This window comes from Tamandua tetradactyla, chromosome 5 (genome assembly GCF_023851605.1).
Source record: "Tamandua tetradactyla isolate mTamTet1 chromosome 5, mTamTet1.pri, whole genome shotgun sequence".
NCBI classification, from domain to species: domain Eukaryota; kingdom Metazoa; phylum Chordata; class Mammalia; order Pilosa; family Myrmecophagidae; genus Tamandua; species Tamandua tetradactyla.
Window position 1 is genome coordinate 165,247,567 of NC_135331.1, and position 18,803 is coordinate 165,266,369.

The 18,803-nt window shown below is 38.9% G+C and overlaps 1 protein-coding gene across 1 annotated transcript in view; it reads left to right on the forward strand.

Annotated features, from left to right (window-relative positions):
* MTRES1 (mitochondrial transcription rescue factor 1) overlaps nucleotides 1–15,762 on the forward strand; it is a 26,774-nt gene extending 11,012 nt beyond the window's left edge. The window contains exons 2-4 of the mRNA XM_077162552.1: nucleotides 226–710; nucleotides 2,344–2,416; nucleotides 15,240–15,762. Coding sequence (XP_077018667.1) covers nucleotides 238–710; nucleotides 2,344–2,416; nucleotides 15,240–15,419 — 726 coding nt within the window. The 5' untranslated portion in view covers nucleotides 226–237 and the 3' untranslated portion in view covers nucleotides 15,420–15,762. The remainder of the gene's footprint in view (nucleotides 1–225; nucleotides 711–2,343; nucleotides 2,417–15,239) is intronic.
* The last annotated feature ends 3,041 nt before the right edge of the window (nucleotides 15,763–18,803 follow it).

Here is an 18,803-nt window from a genome sequence, read left to right on the forward strand (position 1 = left end):
ACATTATTATTTCATTTGATCTTCATGGCAGCTCTGTGAGGTAAGCACATTAATTACAGTTGGAAGACTCATTGTGGTATGGTTCACAGCCATCAGAACGTGCAGCATCTAATAGGGCCTTTTACAGGGGAGCAGAAGTACAGTACTAGATATGAAATATATGATTTATGTTGAAGAATGCCGCACCACTGCACTTTTGAAATAAAACTGAATTGTCTGTTTCAGGTTGTGTGTGCCATGGCTATGACTAGTGTTAGAGTGCCTGCTGGTGTTCTCAGAAAGCCAGATGCCTGGATTAGACTCTGGGGAGCACTCCGAGGAATACCTTCTTCGTACAAACTGTGTGCTTCCTGGAATCGATACTTACATTTTCCGAGTGCCAGGTTAAATGCGTCTGATTATAAAACACTTTTCCATAATATTTTCTCACTGAGATTCACAGGGCGTTTGATATCTCCAGAATATATTTTTCCACTTACCATAAGACTGAAAAGTAATATGAGCTCTAAAAAGTCCACTAAAAAGACTCTGCACAAAGTAGAAAATGAAGACGACTCTGATGAAGAGAGGGATCCTGATGAGATGAGTGAGCAGGAAGAGGAGCTCGAGGACGATCCCAGTGTGGTCAAAGACTATAAAGACCTGGAAAAAGTAGTGCAGTCTTTGCGGTATGATGTTATCCTGAAGACGGGTCTGGATGTTGGAAGAACGTGAGTATATCTTTTATTATAAACTCACTGACTTCTTGGTTATTTATTTTAACATTTCAGATAATCACTCGGCCTGAATTATGGTGAAGAGTAACCAAAGATATGAAAGGACCTTATAGGTAACCTGTTTCAATTATTTCATTTTATAGATGAGAAAACTAATTTCCAAAGAAGTCAAGTGATTGACTACAAATCCCATGTGCCATGTTTTCTTGATTCAGAGACACAGTTGACTGTAAGATGAACCATTGATTTAATAACAGCTTCTTGAGAAGGAAAGGAATCACCACGTTAGATGTATATAGTCAGCATAACATGCACCTGGATTTCACAAATGCTACAATGTGAGAAGTACCCCTTAGGATCAAGGGAAGAAAATAAAATGGTGATGAAGAATGCGGGCTCTGGAACCAGACTACTAGGATTTGAATCCTGGCCCTATATGTGATTTTGGGCAAGTCATTTTCTGTGCCTCAGTTTCCTCACCTATAAAATGGGGTAATAGAGCCTACTTAAAAGGTTGGTTATAAGAATTACATGAGTACTATCCAATCTACCTAAAGCGCTAAAAATGGCATTTATGTTGAGCACATAGTAAGTACTCAATGTATGTTAAGTATTTGAAAGAAATATTATGTGTGTTCATTTATAATACATCGAGATATTACCAGCAACTTTCAAGATTTCTTTAATTGTCTCATTCTCTCTGCTAGACTAATTATCAGAATAGAGAGCCTCACTGTTCATTCGTTCCTTTAACAATCATTCTGTGCCTTCAACAGGGAAGGTGAGACTTCTGGCATGAGTAATAAATTGTAAAAGATTCCCTTGTATAATCTTTACTTTTGTGACGTAATTTAATGCTATAGTTTATTTTTTATAATCCTTGAAGCCTGGAAACTTATAAAGATGACTCTAAGCCTATAGGCCTTCCTCTTGACATCCTAGTTAGGATTTGTCGAATGTTCTCTAAAATCCGGCATACTCATATGGTTTCTCCCTCTCCCATAGTAAGTAGTAGGTACTGTTTCTTAAGCAGAGCCCCAAATGTCAGTCACCCCTGTCATCAAAAGGAAAGGGCACTGAGATTTGTCTGTATGTTCCCCTTGTCTCGTGGCCCCAGTGATTTAAATTCAGGGAGATAGTGGCTGCTGAATTGGAATTTCCCCAACCTCAGTACACACTAGCCTCTCCATACATATGGTTCTTAGTTTTTCTCTCCGAGTATAGAATGGGAATCAGAGAAAGGAAGTGCCTGTGTACTTTGGCAGTCCTGGGGCTATGGGCTTGGCAGGCAGTTGCTGCAGAAAGAATCAGGTGGGGTTTTCCCGGGCCCCAGGCCACGAATGAATCTTGATATCCTCTCTGAAAGCCCCATCAGAGTACTAATGAACTATGCAATAGTAAAAGCAGATCTTTGCAGCAGTTCGGCATCTATTCAGAAGTTCTCTCGGGGTTCCCTGTTGTAGATACCGTGGGAGCAGCTGATTTTCACTTTCCCAGCCCCCAGAATGGAGATTATTGGGGAGTGTCAGTCACTGTAGAATAAGCACTAATATTAGTGTTTCTGTCAGACTTGAATAATTGTTTTGAGTATATTTCTATTTTAAAGCATTTTACTTTTCTTTTATAGCAAAGTGGAAGATGCATTCTACAAAGGTGAACTCAGGCTGAATGGGGAAAAATTGTGGAAGAAAAGCAGAACGGTGAGATATCAAACCTATAATGACAACCAGATATTTTTGTCTGATGCTCTGCCAGAACTCAATACTCCCTCAAATTTCCCCTCATGCTCCCAACTTGGGGCCTACAATGGCCCCATGTGTATGTCTGTCTTACCTCCTCAGTGCTGCTATGCGGTCCTGGTCAAGCTAGTGAAACTCACCTGCAGGCTTCAGTCACACAGATCACTTCCTCTTTTGCAGCCTTAATACCTTTGTGATGAAGCTTCCCCTTTTTCTTTAAAATTTTAGGACAAGTCACAGTCAGAATTGGCAAAAGCCCATTAATTAAACTTGCAAGTCATGAATGTTAGCCTCCATGAAATCATAATTAGGTTTAAAAGAAATATTTGACCCATGTAGACATTTTCTTTGGGCCAGTATATCTGAGCCTATGTATTAGAAGCTCAGGAGTACCCACAAAACTTACTGCCTGCACTGCTCTGTGTGCAGGACAGCTATCAAAAATGATATTCCATTGACTGTTTTCTGACAGGTCCATATCAATGTAAGTACTATTGTTAAGTGAAAGAAGTTAGTTACAGGAAAATATTTTTAGAGATTCCAGTAAGTATCACTTTTTTGTTTTGTTTTTACTTTTTTTGTGTAGTAAAATATTCAAAACTTAAAATAGTTTTTAAGAGTACAATCCAGTGACATTAAGTACATTCACAATGTTGTGTAACCATCACCACCATTTCCAGAACTGTTTCCTCATTCCAAACAGAAACTCTGTACTCATTAAATGAAAACTTCTTATTTCCCATCCCTCCAACCCCTGATAACCTCTCTTCTACTTTCTGTCTCTATGAATTTGCCTATTTTTAGATACCTCTTATAAGAGGAATCATGCAATATTTGCCCTTTTGTGTCTGGATTATATCCCTCAATGTGGTATCTTTGGGGTTCATCCATGTTATACCTTATATCCTAACTTAATTCTTGTTTTTTTCTTTTTCTTTTTATTTCTTTATTTTTTCTTTCTTAACTCTTTTTTATGGCCAAATAATATTCCATTGTATGAATTTACTACATTTTAAAAAGTCCATCATACTTTGATGGACATTTAGGTTGTTCCTATGTTTAGGCTATTGTGAATAGTGCAGTCATGAGCATTAGTGTTACAAGTGTCTGTTTGATTCTGTGTTTTCAATTCTTTGGGGTATATATCTAGGAGTGTAATTGCAGGGACATGTAATCCTGAGAACTTTCTGAGAAATCACCCAACTGTTTTCCTTGGTGGCTGCACCAGCAATGCACAAGCATTCCAGTTTCTTCACATCCTCACCAATACTTAATTAAATTCCTTTTTTTTTCTTTCTTTTTTTAATAATAGCCATTCTAGGGGAATGTTAATGGTATCTCTTAGTGATTTTGACTGTGTACTCTAACGTCTGATGATGTTGAGCATCTTTTCATGTGCTTGTTGGCCATTTGTGTATCTTTTCTGAAGAAGTGCCTGTTCAAGTCCTTTGCCCATTTTTTAATTGGGTTGCTTGTTTTGCTGTTGTTGAGTTGTAAGAGTTCTTTATATATTCTGGATATTAATCCCTTATCAAAGAAATTATTTACAAATATATTCCCCCATTCTGTGGGTTGTCTTTTGACTTTCTTGATAGCATCCTTCGATGCATAAAAGGTTTTAATTTTCATGAAGTCCAATTTATCTATACTTTTCTTTTGCTGCTTGTGCTTTTGGTGTCATATTTAAGAAACCATCGTCAAATTCAAGGTTATGAAGATTTTCTCCTGTATTTTATTCTAAGAGTTGTATAGTTTTAGCTCTTAAATTTAGGTCTTTGATCCATTTTGAGTTGATCTTTGAATATAGAGTAAGGTAAGGGTCAAGTTCATTCTTTTGCATGTGGATATCCAGTTTTTCCAGCACCATTTGTTGAAAAGACTGTCCTTTTCCCGCTGAATGGCTTGGCACCCTTGTTGGTAATCAGTTGACATATATGTGAGGGCTTATTTCCAGGTTATCAATTTTAAACTGTTGGTCTAAATGTCTATTCTTATACCAGTACCACACTGTTTGATTACTATACCTTAATAATATGTTTTAAAATTGGGAAATGTGAGTCTTCCAACTTTTTCCTTCTTTTTCAAGATTGTTTTGGCTACATGGGCTCCTTGAAATTGAATCTGAATTTTAGGATGGCCTTTTCTGTTTCTGCAGAAAGTGTTACTATAATTTTAACAGAGATTGCATTGAATCTGTAGATCACTCTGGGTAGCAATGTCATCTTAACAATAATAAGTCTTCCAATCCATAAACATAGGATGTCTTTCCTTTTATTTAGGTCTTTAAAATTTTCAACAATATTTTATAGTTTTATGTATGTCTTTCACCTCCTGAGTTAATTTTTATTCCTACATATTTTTTCTTTTTTGTGCTATTGTAAATGGAGTTGTTTTCTTAATTTCATTTTCAGATCATTCATTGTTAGTATATACAAATATAATTGATTTTTGTGTATTGATTTTGTATCCTGCACCTTAGTTGAGTTCATTTATTAGCTCTAAAAGTTCTTTTGTTGATTGTTTAGGGTTTTTTACATATAATAAGTCATGTCATCTGTGAACACAGATGGTTTTACTTCTTTCCAGTTTGAATGCGTAATGTCTTTTTCTTGTCTAATTTCTCTGGCTAGAAATTCATACTATGTAAATAGAAGTTGTGTAAGCAGGCATGTTTGTCATGTTCCTGATCTTACTGGAAAAACTTTTAGTCTTGAGTCAGATGCTAGTTGTGTTTTTCATATATAACTTTTAGTTATGTAGAGGAACTTCCCTTTTGTTCCTAGTTTATTGAATGTGTTTCTCATGAAAAGATGTTGGATTTTGTTAAATGCCTTTTCTTTAACAGTTGAGATGATCATATAGTTTTTCCCCTTTATCCTATTAATGTGTAATATTACATTGATTGGTTTTCTTAGGTTGAACCATCCTTGTATTTTTGGGATAAATCCCACTTGGTTGAGGATTTTTGCATCTATATTCTTAAGGCATCTTGATTTGTAATTTTCTTTTTTTGTGGTGTCTTTGGTATCGGGTAATGCTGACCTCATAGAATGAGTTAGAAAGTATTTCCACTTAATTTAATTGTTTGGAAGAGTTTGAGAAAAGTTGGTGATTTATTATTATTATTTATTATTAAGAGTTGGCTCTTAAATGTTTGGTGGAATTCACCAGTGAAGCTATGTAGGCTTTTCTTTTTGGTTAAGTTTTTGACTACTGATTCAATCTCCTTATTTGTTATAGGTCTAGTCAGATTTTCTGTTTCTTCTTGAATCAGTTCTGCTAATTTGTGTATGTCTAGGAATTTGCCTATTTTATCTAGGTTATCAATTTGTTGGCATAGAGTTATTTATAGTATTCTCTTACAATCCTTTTTTCTGTAAAATTGGTACTGATGTCCCCAGTTTCATTTCTGATTGTGGTCACTTGAGTCTGCTCTCTTTTTTTCTTAGTCAGGCTAGCTAAAAGTTTGTCATTTTTGTTGGTCTTTTTAAGGAACCAATTTTTTATTTCATTGATTCTCTCTATTGTTTTACTTTCTCTATCTCATTTCTCTCCATTCTAATCTTTATCATTTCCCTCCTTTTGCTAGCTTTGTGTTTCATTTCTCTTCTTTTTCTAGTTCCTAAGGTATACAGCTAGGTTATTGATTTGAGATCTTTCTTCCTTTTTAAATGTAGACATTTATAGGTCTGTATATTCCTCTCTTAGCTTTTGTTCCATCCTATAAATTAGGAATGTTGCAGTTTCTTTTTCATTCATCTTGAGGTATTTTCTAATTTCTCTTGTGATTTCTTCTTGAATCATTGATTGTTTAAGAGTGCATTTGTGATTTTCCCATTTTTCCTTTTATTAATGCTTTCTAATTTCATTCCATTATGATCTGAAAAGATATTTTGTAATATAGCAGTCTTTTAAAGTTTATTAAGATTTGTTTTATGGCCATTGTGCTGGTTTGAAAGGATGTATATCCCCTAGAAAAGCCATGTTTTAATCAAAATCCCATTCCCATAAAGGCAGAATAATCCCTATTCAATACTGTATGTTTGAATCTGTAATTAGATCATCTCCCTGGAGATGTAACCCAAAAAGAGTGGTTGTTAAACTGGATTAGAGGAGATGTGTCTCCACCCATTAGGTGAGTCTTGATTAGTTTCTGGAGTCCTATAAAAGAGGAAACATTTTGGAGAATGAGAGAAATTCAGAGAGAGCAGAGCAAACCAGCATCGCCACAAGAAGCAGAGTCCACCAGCCAGCGACCTTTGGAAATGAAGAAGGAACATGCCTCCTGGGAAGCTCAATGAAACAAGAAGCCAGGAGAGAAAGCTAGCAGATGACGCCATGCTCACCATGTGCCCTTCCAGATGAGAGAGGAACCCTGACCGTGTTCACCATGTGCCTTTCCAGATGAGAGAGAAGCTCTGACTGTATTCACTATGTGCCTTCTCACTTGAGAAAGAAACTCTGAACTTCATTGGCCTTCTTGAACCAAGGTATGTTTACCTGGATGCCTTAGATTGGACATTTCTATAGACTTGCTTTAACTGGAACATTTTCTCCGCCTTAGAACTGTAAACTACCAACTTATTAAATTCCCCTTTTTAAAAACCATTTTGTTTCTGGTATATTGCATTCCAGCAGCTAGCAAACTAGAACAGCCATTATATGGTCTATCCTAAAGAACAGCTCATGTTCATTTGAGAAGAATGTAAATTCTGCTATTGTTGGGTAGAGTGTTCTATATATATTTATTATATGTAATTGGTTTACAGTGTTGTTCAGGTCCTCTGTTTCCTTTTTGATCTTCTGTCTAGTTGTTCTTGCCAGTATTCAAAGTGGCTTATTGAAGTCTCCAACTATTATTGAAGAACTATTTCTCCCTTCAATTCTGTCAACTTTTGTGTCATATATTTTGTAGTCCTGTTGTTAGGTGCACATGTGTTTACAATTGTTATATCTTCTTGCTGTATTGAACCTTTTATCAATCTATAATGTTCTTTTTGTCTCTTGTAACCTTTTTTTTTAAACTTAAAGTATATATTTTTCTGAAAATAACATAGTCATCCCAACTCTCTGTTGGCTACCATTTCCATGGAATATCTTCTTCAATCCTATTCTTTTCAAACCATTTGTATTGTTATATCTAAATGAGTCTCCTGTAGACAGTGTATAGAGGGATCATATGTTTTTAATCTAGTCTGCAAATCTTCACATTTTAATGATAGAATTTAACTCCTTTACATTTATAGTATTGATAAGATATAATTTACCTTTGCCTTTAGCTATTTGTTTTCTGTGTATCTAATCTGTTCTTATTCCTCACCTCCTCCTTTTTATATATTGATAGTTTGAATTGTACTGTTTTGATTATCTTCTTTCTTTTTCTGTATATTTTTTAGTGGTTTCCTTGGGGATTACAGTTAACATCGTAAACCTATAACAACCTAATTTGAATAATACCAATTTAGTTTCAAAAGTTTAAAAAAATTCTGCTTCTCTTCATCTCTATCCCTCCCCCTTATATTGTTGTCTCATATTACATCTTTTTACATTATTTACATTTTTTACATTTACATTAACACAATGTTCTAGTATGCAATCTGCCAGAATGCAATATACCAGAAAAGAAATGGCTTTTGAAAAGGGAAATTTATTAAGTTTCAAGTTTTTATGTTCTAAGGCCATTAAAATGTCCAATTAAATCTAAGCTATAGAAATGTCCAATCTAAGGCATCCAGGGAAAGATATCTTACTTCAAGAAGATCAATGATGTTCAGGGTTCTCTCTCAACTGAAAAGGCACATGCGAACATGGCAACATCTTCTAACCTTCTCTCCAGGCTTCTTGTTTCATGAAGCTCCCTCAGGGGTGTTTTCCTTCTTCATCTCCAAAGGTCTCTGGCTGTGTGGACTCTAAAAGTCTTTTCAAAATGGTTCCCTCTTAAAGGGCTCTGGCAAGCAACCCCACCTTGAATGGGTAGAGACACAACTCCATGGAAATCATCTAATCAAAAGTTACCACCCACAATCGGGTGGGTCATATCTCTATGGGAACAGTCAGAAGGCTCCCACCCAGCAATATTGAATGAGAATTACAGGACATGGCTTTTCCGGAGTACAACACAGATTCAAACTGGCACACACAGTTATATAGTTGTTGTCTACAAATTTGTTTTTTAAGATCATATAGAGAAAAAGGAGAATTGCAAACCAAAAATACAATATTATTGACTTTCATATTTACCTATGTAGTTGTCTTTACTAGTATTTATTGTTTCTTCTCATTGCTTTGAGTCTAATGTCCTTTCATTTCATCTTGAAGGAAAGTGTAGGTATAGCAGTAATGAACTCCCTCAGCTTTTGTTTATATAGAAATAGCTTATCAGACTGGATAATTTCAATGGTCTTATCTTCAAATTTACTGATTCTTTCATATCTGTTGTTGAACCCCTCTGGTGAATTTTTCATTTCAGTTATTGTACTTTCCTGCTCCAGATTTCCTACTTGGTTCGTTTTTATAATTTCTGTGTCTTTATTGATATTTTAATTTTGTTCATATGTCATTTTCCTAATTTCTTAAGTTCTTCATGATTTTCATTAGTTCATTGAAAGTATTTAAGACAATTGATTTAATGCCTTTGACTAGTAATTATAATGTCCGGCCTTCTTCAGGGATGACTTCTGTCAACTTTTTTTCTCTGTGAATAGGCTATATTTTTTGTTGTTGTTGTTTCTTTGTTTTGTAATGTTTTGTTGAGAACTAGAAATTCTGAGTATTATTATGTGGTCCCTCTGGAAATCCTATTCTCCCCCTCCTTTGTGTATAGATTTTTGTTTTTGAGGGTTGGAGCTGTCCACTGTGACTTTCCCAAGTTAGCTTTTTTTTTTTTTGAATGCTGTATGGTGGGGGTCACATTTCATTCTTTTTCCATGTGACTACCCTGTTAATGCAGCACCATCTGTTGAATTTTGGGGTGCAGGGAGGTGGGCAGAAGTGCACGGGCCACAAATTGAACGCAGGTCTCCCGCATGGCAGACAAGAATTCTACCACTGAACTACCTGCCACAGAACTATTTTTGTGAAATGTGTGTTTCTTTTTTCATATGGTCAATGGAGTTTCTTTTCCATTATCTCTGCAGTCAGCCAGTGATCAAACAATGATTTCTTTCAATATCTGGCTCCAAAGATGGAAAGAGGAAGAGCACTGTCTCTTATAGTCTCCCAGTATGCACAACCAAGGGAAGCTGCTACAGTCCGAGAGGGCTATAACCAAGACAAGCCTCCCCACCAGTCCCATGGAGCACTGCCAAGCCAACCAAAATGTACCACCCCATATTTTTGGAGTGAAAGGTCCCCATTGCTCACCCAGCTAACAGTTCCTAGCCACTCTAGGAATTCAGATCACTATTCCCAGAGCCACAGCAGTTCCAAGTTCACGCATGCTGCTGCTCATTTATAAGAGATCAGCAGTTTCTCCCTTCATCAAGCACCCCCCTGATTGTCAGTGTCTAATCAAGTTTCCAAGGCTGCATAATAGTTGATTCCAACCTCTTTTTCCTTTTCATTGGTTGCTTTGGTGGAAGAACTACCCCCTAGAGCTTCCTACTCCACCATTATGTGATGTTACTCCAGTATCACTTTTATAATTGGAAAAAACAGTAATGATAGTAAAAGTTAACAAAACAGGATGGTGCAACAGTGGCTCAGTGGCAGGATTCTCGCCTGCCAACCCAGGGACCTGGGTTTGATTCCTGATGCCTGCCCATGCAAAAAAAAAAAAAAACCTATGCTTTAAAAAAAAAAGTTAAAGCACAGTTAAAAAGTGTGTGACAGAAAGACACAGAACATATGAGGCATTTGAAGACATAATTTAACTGAGGGGTGTCAGTGTCTAGGAAACAAATTAGACGCACTTTTGGAGATTGTCTTTATTTAAGCTGCTATCATGTGTGATAGTGCCCTGGGGTTGGAGGAGTGGAGTGATGTACCCTTTTGCCCTGGAACATGGGATGGGGTGAGACTGTCAGCTGTTGATCTGGGTAAGCACTGAGCACTGAAGCTTTCTTCAGAGTCCTTACTCCCCTGGATCATCCAGGTCTTTGCAGTTAAGTGGACAGAACAAGAGAAAACCCCTTGGTAACTGTCCCATACCTCCCAAGTCCATGGCTGCGTGATTCCATTTCACCTCTGGCAGCACTTGACTGGCAGGTTCAGGCTATAGCATGCTAGTCATTGCTCATGAGCTACACAGATTAGGCACTCCAAGTGTGCACCTAGGGAACAGGCCCTGCTCATCCCTTCATTGCTTTTTCCTGATTATAGCCCAGCCCCTCTTCCTCAGCTACAGTATTCCAAAGACAAGATCATGTTCTTAGAGTAAGGAATGATTACTCCCTTCACATGCTACCTCTGTGCCAGGTCCTCATTTACAAACCCCTAAACCTATTTTTCTCCCCCTGATTTGAGATATTAACTACAACCTAATTGCTGCTGCTTCATTCTGCCTTGGGTGTTCTGTTGTCTCCGCCGCCTTCCAGATTTCTCCTGAGGGTCAGCAAAGGAAGGGGCCAGTATGAACACTCGGCTGTCTTGTTACCAGGAGGCCTGGTAGCCATAGTAACTGCAGCTAAGAGGAGATTTGAAATGTACATATTTGGAACAGCCCCTAATCCCAGCCTGTTGTGCTTTGTTTCTGCTGTGTCTACTCTCCCACATTAGAAGTGACAGGGCCTCGGAGGGGAATAAAGAAGTCCTCCCCACTTCCTGGGCCTGTTTGAGTAGAGCCTGTGCCTGAGTGCTGGCTTCGAAAGGTCAGGCATTCATCTGATGCTGCGGCATCACCCTGGCTGCCTACAGCTGAGCAAAGCTTTTATGTGAGCACAAGCCAGGTAGAACCCAGAGTGTTACAGGTGCTGGGTCACTGTTGAATTAAACAGTGGCCGTGTGGAGCCCAAAGAAATGGAGATTGAAGCCTTCCCAAACCCATCCTTCTCTGGGATTAACTGAATAAAAGAAAAACATTGCTTCTCTGTTCTCTGCCCTAAGTTCCCAAAGGGATTCACTTTCACCCAACACCAGCCTGCTCTTTTTTTAAGGGGTGGACATTATATGTGTCTTTGAAAGATACATAGCAAGGGTTGCTTTTTCTTTGCATGACCTTTTGTACTTTTAAAATTTATACCCTGTGCATATGTTACTTATTAAAGATTATTCTAAATGAAATATGCCAAAAAACAGAGTTACCAAGCTTTGTGTTTCTCTGGATAATGAATTATAAATGTCCAGAAAATTGAACTGAAGTGGTCATTTTTTGTTTTTTAACCTGTATAAACAAATACAGGCCATAATCAGGAAAAAGCAATGAAGGGATGAGCAGGGCCTGTTCCCTAGGTGCACACTTGGAGTGCCTAATCTGTGTAGCTCATGAGCAATGACTAGCATGCTATAGCCTGAACCTGCCAGTCAAGTGCTGCCAGAGGTGAAATGGAATCACGCAGCCATGGACTTGGGAGCAAAACTGCATGAAGACAGGTTTCCCAAATGATACCTAAGAATCTGTCCTGGCAGAGCAGGGGTACATGCCCATGTTGTAGAATGAGTGCTGGGCCTGCAGAGGCCTGTAGTGGGCAGAAGAATATATGTGGGCTCCTCCTGGTGAGGATAAATGTTCTACAGCGTGAAATTATGACTTTGTCTCAGAAGACATTAGTTGGAAAATAGAAGTAAAAGTCACTGTCTGGCACTGTGCTTACACAGAAGCCTTCCGGTAGGCTTTTAAATGGCCTCATGTGCTCACTAAGAGTCCATGGCCTACACACAGGGTTGCCCTCCAACCCTGTGGAGGCAGTGGTGAGGGGCCTGAGGTGGCCCCAGGTCATCCTCTGGCCTGTGTTAGTAGAAGAAGCAGGTGGCATCTGGATTGGGTGAGCCCCTTCTTTTTTTTCATGTAATTTTATTGATATATATTATATTCACATAACCATGTAATCATCCAAATTGTACAGTCAGTGGTTCACAGTGTCATATAGCTGTGCATTTGTCATCACGGTGGATTTTTGAACATTTTCATTACTCAAAAATAAAAATAAGAATAAAAGTAAAAGTATAAAGAATCCCCAAAACACCCTGTACCTCCCTTCCCCACCATTATTTATTTTTTTCTTTTTTTTTTTTTCTTACTCATCTGTCCATACACTGGATAAAAGGTGTGTCGGTCACCAGGTTTTCACGATCACATGGTCACTCCCTAAAAGCTCTATAGTTATTCAGTCATCTTCAAGAATCAAGGCTGTTGGATAACAGTTCAATAGTTTCAGGTATTTCCCTACAGCTACTCTAATACACCTAAAATTGAAAGGGGATATCTATATACTGCATACGAATAACCTCCAGCATGACCTCTCGGCTTTATTTGAAATCTGTCAGCCACTGAAACTTTATTTTGTTTCATTTCTCTTCTCCCTTTTGGTCAAGGCTTTCTCACTTCCACAATGCCAGGGCCAGGCTCATCCCCTGGATTCATATCTCATGTTTCCAGGGTGATTTACACCCCTGGGAGTCCTGTCGCACATAGAGGGAGGGCAATGAGTTCATCTGTGGAGTGGGCTTAGAGAGAGAGGCCACATCTGAGCAACAGAAGTGGTTCTCTGGGGGTGACTCTTAGGCCTACTCATAAGCAGACTTAGCTTCTCCTTTGCAGAAATAAATTTCACAAGGGCAAGCCCTGAGATCAAGGGCCTGGACCATCAAATTGGCAATCCCCAATGATTGTAGGAACATCAGCTCTTTCCCAGGTAGGGAAGTTAAGTATTTCCACCTTTTCCCTAAGTCCCTGAAGGGCTCTTTACAAATATTTTTTAATCTTCTGCCCAGATTACTCGGATATATCAGGGCATCACATCATCCTGAACAAACCAACAAGAGCTCACTCCCTATTAAAGTTTCCATGTAATTATGGTGTTTGAACAAGCTGACCATTCAAGTTAGATTAGATATTGTGCTACCAAAAACATAAATTTTGCACCAAATAAACATCTTTTCCTTCGGTCTCAAACAGAAGTTCAAGTTTTAAAATGCAGTCAATATCATCCTTTTCCCTTTAGTCTCCTTTATCTTAGTTCTACCCTGGTCAGCTTCATTCATATCTCTAATTGAAATCTGATCATTTTTTCAGTGTGCTTCATTCATACTGCTGTATGGGATAATGCTTACTTTCATAGCTACAAAATTCTAGCTCTGAGTCTCAGGTGTCACACAAATACCCTAAGTTCCAGGGAAAGACCAGATTATACAGCAAAGAGTTCAGTATCTCAGAATTTAGAAATAACAGTTTACAACTCCAGAATAGTTGTGACTGCTTTAAGAGCTTACGATCTGCTGTAAGAGGTTACAATAGGTAACCTGATAACCTATGCTCTCAAATTCAATTCTGAATTTGCGTATTATAGTTAGCCCATATTAGTGAGGCATAATAATATTTGTCTTTTCATTTCTGTCTTATTTTAGTCAACATACTGTCCTCAAGGTTCATTCACCTAGTTGCATGCCTCACGACTTCATTCCTTGTTTTATTTTTCCTCTCGATCAAAGGAGCTTTATTGGTAGGCTATGCACAAGCAGGCTGAAGTCTAAGATGGCGACAGCATGGAGCAGGGAAAGGAGCACAGCTTATATAGGGTGGTTAGCGGGAAGTAGGGAAAGGAAAGCGGTGGGTTTTCTTTGTATAGCTCGGGAGTGGGAAGTTGGCAGGTTTCCATTGGTTGAATTTGGAAGCAGGAGGCTAAATTGGGAGTTGGCAGCTTTACTTTGGCGAGGTTTAAAATTTAAATGCTGCTGTAGTCATGCAGGGTTGCAACTGCTGCAGGGCAGATGTTGGTTTAGGGGAGTTTATCTCAAGGTTACAGCTGCTGGAGGGCGATAGGCGTTGTCTGGGTGGGCTTGGTGTGTTTCCTGGAAATCATGGGTGGGGGAAAGCTCCTAGGACTTCCTTCCTTCTTACAGCTGGGTGATCCCCTTCTTGAGTTGCTCAGGATCCTCCGCAGCATGGACCTCAGACTTAAAGCTGCTATGGCTGCCCCAGGGCAGGCCCTGCACCACCTCAGCTCAGAGCCGCTGGTTTGGGCAAGAAGGGGGTTAACCTCAGCCCTTTTAACCCATGAGTCACCATGCAACTCTCCCTCCCTTCTGTGGCATTCCTTCTTTCTGAATGGGGTCCTGTCTCTCTTGACCATGTAACATCAATGGGGCCAGCCAAGGCTGGAAAAGCAGTTTCTTTTCTTGAATTTCTTTAAGAGGTACAGCTGGCCATTGTTCCATAGTGACTGATTTCCAACATACTGCCCCACCCCCGTTCTCTTTTCCTTATTTGGGTAGAAATTAGTGAAAATTATCACACTGGAAATATGCATGTAGTAATTACTGGGCATATACTCTCTAAGACTGTGCCCCACTTTCTGGATTCTTTGCCAGTGTTACTCAAATAAATGCCTCCATTCAAGTATTTCCTTAAATCATCCAGTAGAGGTGAGTGAGTGAGCCACAGTACACAGGGACCTTCCCCAGCAGGCAGTGATTTAGGTCTGAAGGAAGGACACCGGCCGTTTTGAGCCCATGTGTGTGAGGCCTCTCCAAGTGAGACCCTTTCACCCCAAGGCACTGGAGACAACTGATTGTAACACCTGTCCCTTTTCTAACTGATTGTCACTTGGTGAAAACCCGAAACAGGGATATTTGCATTAGCCTGGTTTTGCAAAATGTAATAAAGCCTTGGTTTTCTTTTAATTTTCAGGTTAAAGTGGGAGATACATTAGATCTTCTCATTGGAGAAGATAAAGAAGCAGAAACAGAGACGGCCATGCGAATTCTCCTGAAAAAAGTGTTTGAAGAGAAGACGGAAAGTGAAAAATACAGAGTGGTGTTACGACGGTGGAAGAAGTTAAAGTTGCCTAAGAAGAGTGTGTCCAAATAAATAGATTATTTTATAGGCATTGCTTTCTAGTGGTGGGAGGGAGGGACCAGGTTCAAATGAGGACATTTTTATTAAAATAAATTTCTCTTACCATTTGTGGAATCTGCCGAGCCATTTTGTGGAAATTGGAATCTGTACCTTGGAGATAGGCCCACTGGCCTGGGTTCCTTCCTGGGCTTCAGTTGTGCTCATTTCCTCTCAACAGCATGAGAACCATTTTGCCCAGGGTGAGAGGTTCACTGAATGAACTAAGCCCAGAGAATTACTTAATGACTTGCCTGCTGTTTCCCTCATTAACTACCTCACTGTCACTGTAAAATAAACTGGCCTTGTTGTTTCTTAAGTGTTTTTATTTCCATTTTATCCCTGTCAGTCCAGCTTTCCCCAGTTCAGGCTTCTTTAGGCAAAACCAAGCAAAATCAAGGCCACTTTTTATCTCCTTAGGGGAGAAGCATTTGGTAGCCCTCTGACCACCTCTCCTCCCAAGCTGCCCACCTGTTGGCCTTAGTGCCTTTCCGTTTGCCCTCAGCAGTCTGGCTGGGCAACGTTGTTCTCACTAATTCCAACATTGGCTAATTGATGGAATTAGGACCTATTTGAAGGGCAGGTATTGATCTAACTAAGGCAGCTGGGGGCTAATTTTGGTATGGCCCTGGAGCTAAAATGCTTTTTTAAAAAAAATTTTTTAATTTTTAAAATGTCTTTAAAAAAAGAATATACTTCAGAGACCACATGTGATCTACAAAAGCCCAAAATATTTTACCATCTGACCCTTTTCCAGAAAGTGTTTGATGACCCCTGGTATGTGGTAATAAGCTGAGGGTTAGTTTTTAGGTGAAAGTAGAAAATACACGGATTGCGTCAAAGAAGAGAATAGACTTAGAGACCAATTACTTAATTCTAAAAAGGTGCTATAAAAGAGGACCAAGCCTGAAAAGTGAGTAGTATTAGAAGGGACGTGCACACGTAACACATCATCTAAGAAAAGGGCATCGTGTCAATGTCTCCTAACGCTGGAAAGGGCCAGCTCCATGGAGACTTGTTAGGTTGTGTCATGTCAAAAGGGCCCATATATTTGCCCTCCGAGAATTCTTGAGAATCTTGACAGTGAAAAGAAACTTCTATAGCACAAAGCAGTGAGATTTTGGGAACCGGGTGTCTGGAAGTCCCTCACTAACTCATTTGAGAAGGCTTAGGAAAATCAGTTTTTATTTGAAAGCTATAATGCTTAGGAAGATACATGTTGTGCAGTGTGTAACGGGAAATTTTTCTATTTACCAGTTGTTAATTTGGCTTAATAAATCATCAGTTAAAAACACATAGTACATTTAATTTCAATATGAGTTAGATAGGAATAATAATTTAAGAGATTATATTGATGTACAAAGTTTTTCTCATTACCCCTACCCATTTCTTTCTCCTCCCTCCCCCACCCCACCCGCCATGCCACCCTTTCTTCTCTTTGGAAAGTGATAAGCAAGCCTAAGACAAGTCTTGGATAGTGAGAGACAGCACGATCTAGTGACATGTCAGAGTTCCTGGTTTTTAGGCCCAATCCTGCCATTAAAACCAAGTAAGTGACCTGAGGTTACCTGGGTAATAGCTTACCTTAACTCCTCTGAACCTCGATTTCCTCACTGGTCAAATGGGGATCAGGATACTGACTTAACTCTAGAAGGGGAGAAGTTAAAATGTGATGTATGAGATAAGGTGAACTGATGGTAGCTAGAAAGCGGGAGGACCATTTGTAAGGGTTTCGAAGCTCTATTAGTGAGCAGTACTTCAAGTTGGCTGCTTGGCAAGATTTGACCCACATTCCAGTCTCACCTCTTTTAAAAAACTAACGTAAGAGAAAGGCATCTGATGTCAGGGGAACTTGGTTTGGTCATAGCATGTGCCAAAAACTGATCTCTCTCACATTTGGTTATAGCACAAGGGACTTTTACTTTTGAAACAGTAGCAGAAACATGAAGGCAATTCATACATGCTTTATGGAATCCTTGCAACTCACTCATTGCCTGATAAAATGACAGCTGCCTTATAATGTGACCCTGGCAAGGTCTCCTCAGTAAAAATGTGACTAAGACGATAAAAGACTGAAGAAGAGATTTGAATGTGTTCCAATGCAGTGGTTCTCAACTGAGGGTGAGTTTGTCCCACTGGGGACATTTGGCTATGTGTGAAAATACTTTGGTATCACAATGGAGGGCACATCTAGTACTGTGGGCATCTTGTGGGTAGAGGCTTGGGATGCTGCTAAACACCTCCAATGTTCAGGATGGCTCTGCACCACAGAGGATTACTGATCTCAAATGTCAGTAGCGCCAAGGTTGAGAAACCCCATTCTGATCGGAGGACAAGGAAGAGTTGTCTGTTTTTGTTATAGTTTTTGCTTTCCCAGTAAAGTCTGAAAATGCTGCTAGTTTTATTTTTGCAGTTTTAAAAGGATGAACAATTTGGAGTTACGACTGTTTTGGAATGGGCCTATCTGGTCCTTTAACAGGTAATGGTAATCCTTTCAAAGAAATAGCTCTCCTCAAGGAAACATTATGCTACGTGCATTTGCCTACTAAGCCTCATTTACTATCTTTCCTGGAAAATGACATAGACAGCTAAGCAATGGATTCATTTTCTTTTTAGCATTTTTTAGGAAAAACAGACATTTATGGCCTAATTCTTAAGCCATGGCTTCTTTGGACAATAAGTTCAGGAGCTAGAAACACAACTAACATTTTCCAAGAAACTAAAAGAAAGATTTCAACTGAGCGATATGTATTCCATGAACCTTCTCAAAGTGTGCAACATGCACCAGGCAAGTGAAAGGGTATCCTGCTAAAGTGCTGCCTTATCTTGAGTGTATATACTTTGTTTTCAAAGAGTTACTATCAGAGACTAGTCAACCAGCGACTTATAAAGATTTAAGGGAATAATGAAGGAAAATAGTAACTCTGCCAAGCAAGCTCAGGAGAGCAAATCGTATGCATTTTTCAAACTGCTTTCAGCGAGTCATGTTAGTAGCTTGAAATCAGCCATGATGGGGCTATTTATACCTTGGATATCAGCAAACATTACAAATCACAATTTATTCTTTTTTTTCCTTGGAGAACCCATTATTACATGTTCACCACCACACCACTGAGTAGAATGGGGTTACCCAGCTCCAAGAGTATTTCCATTAGTTTATGCCCTAGCACCACATTCTTTCATGGTTTTTTTCCTCCTTTCATATTCTTATTTCCCTGTGTCTCCCTCCCCTACCTCAGCCAACCATTCTAACATGTTTAACATGTATCGTTCATTCTGCATTCTTGCCAAACGTGTGCTTGCTATTCTGTGTACATATATCTTAAATGTTGTAAATAGCATGATTATATATTTCATTCT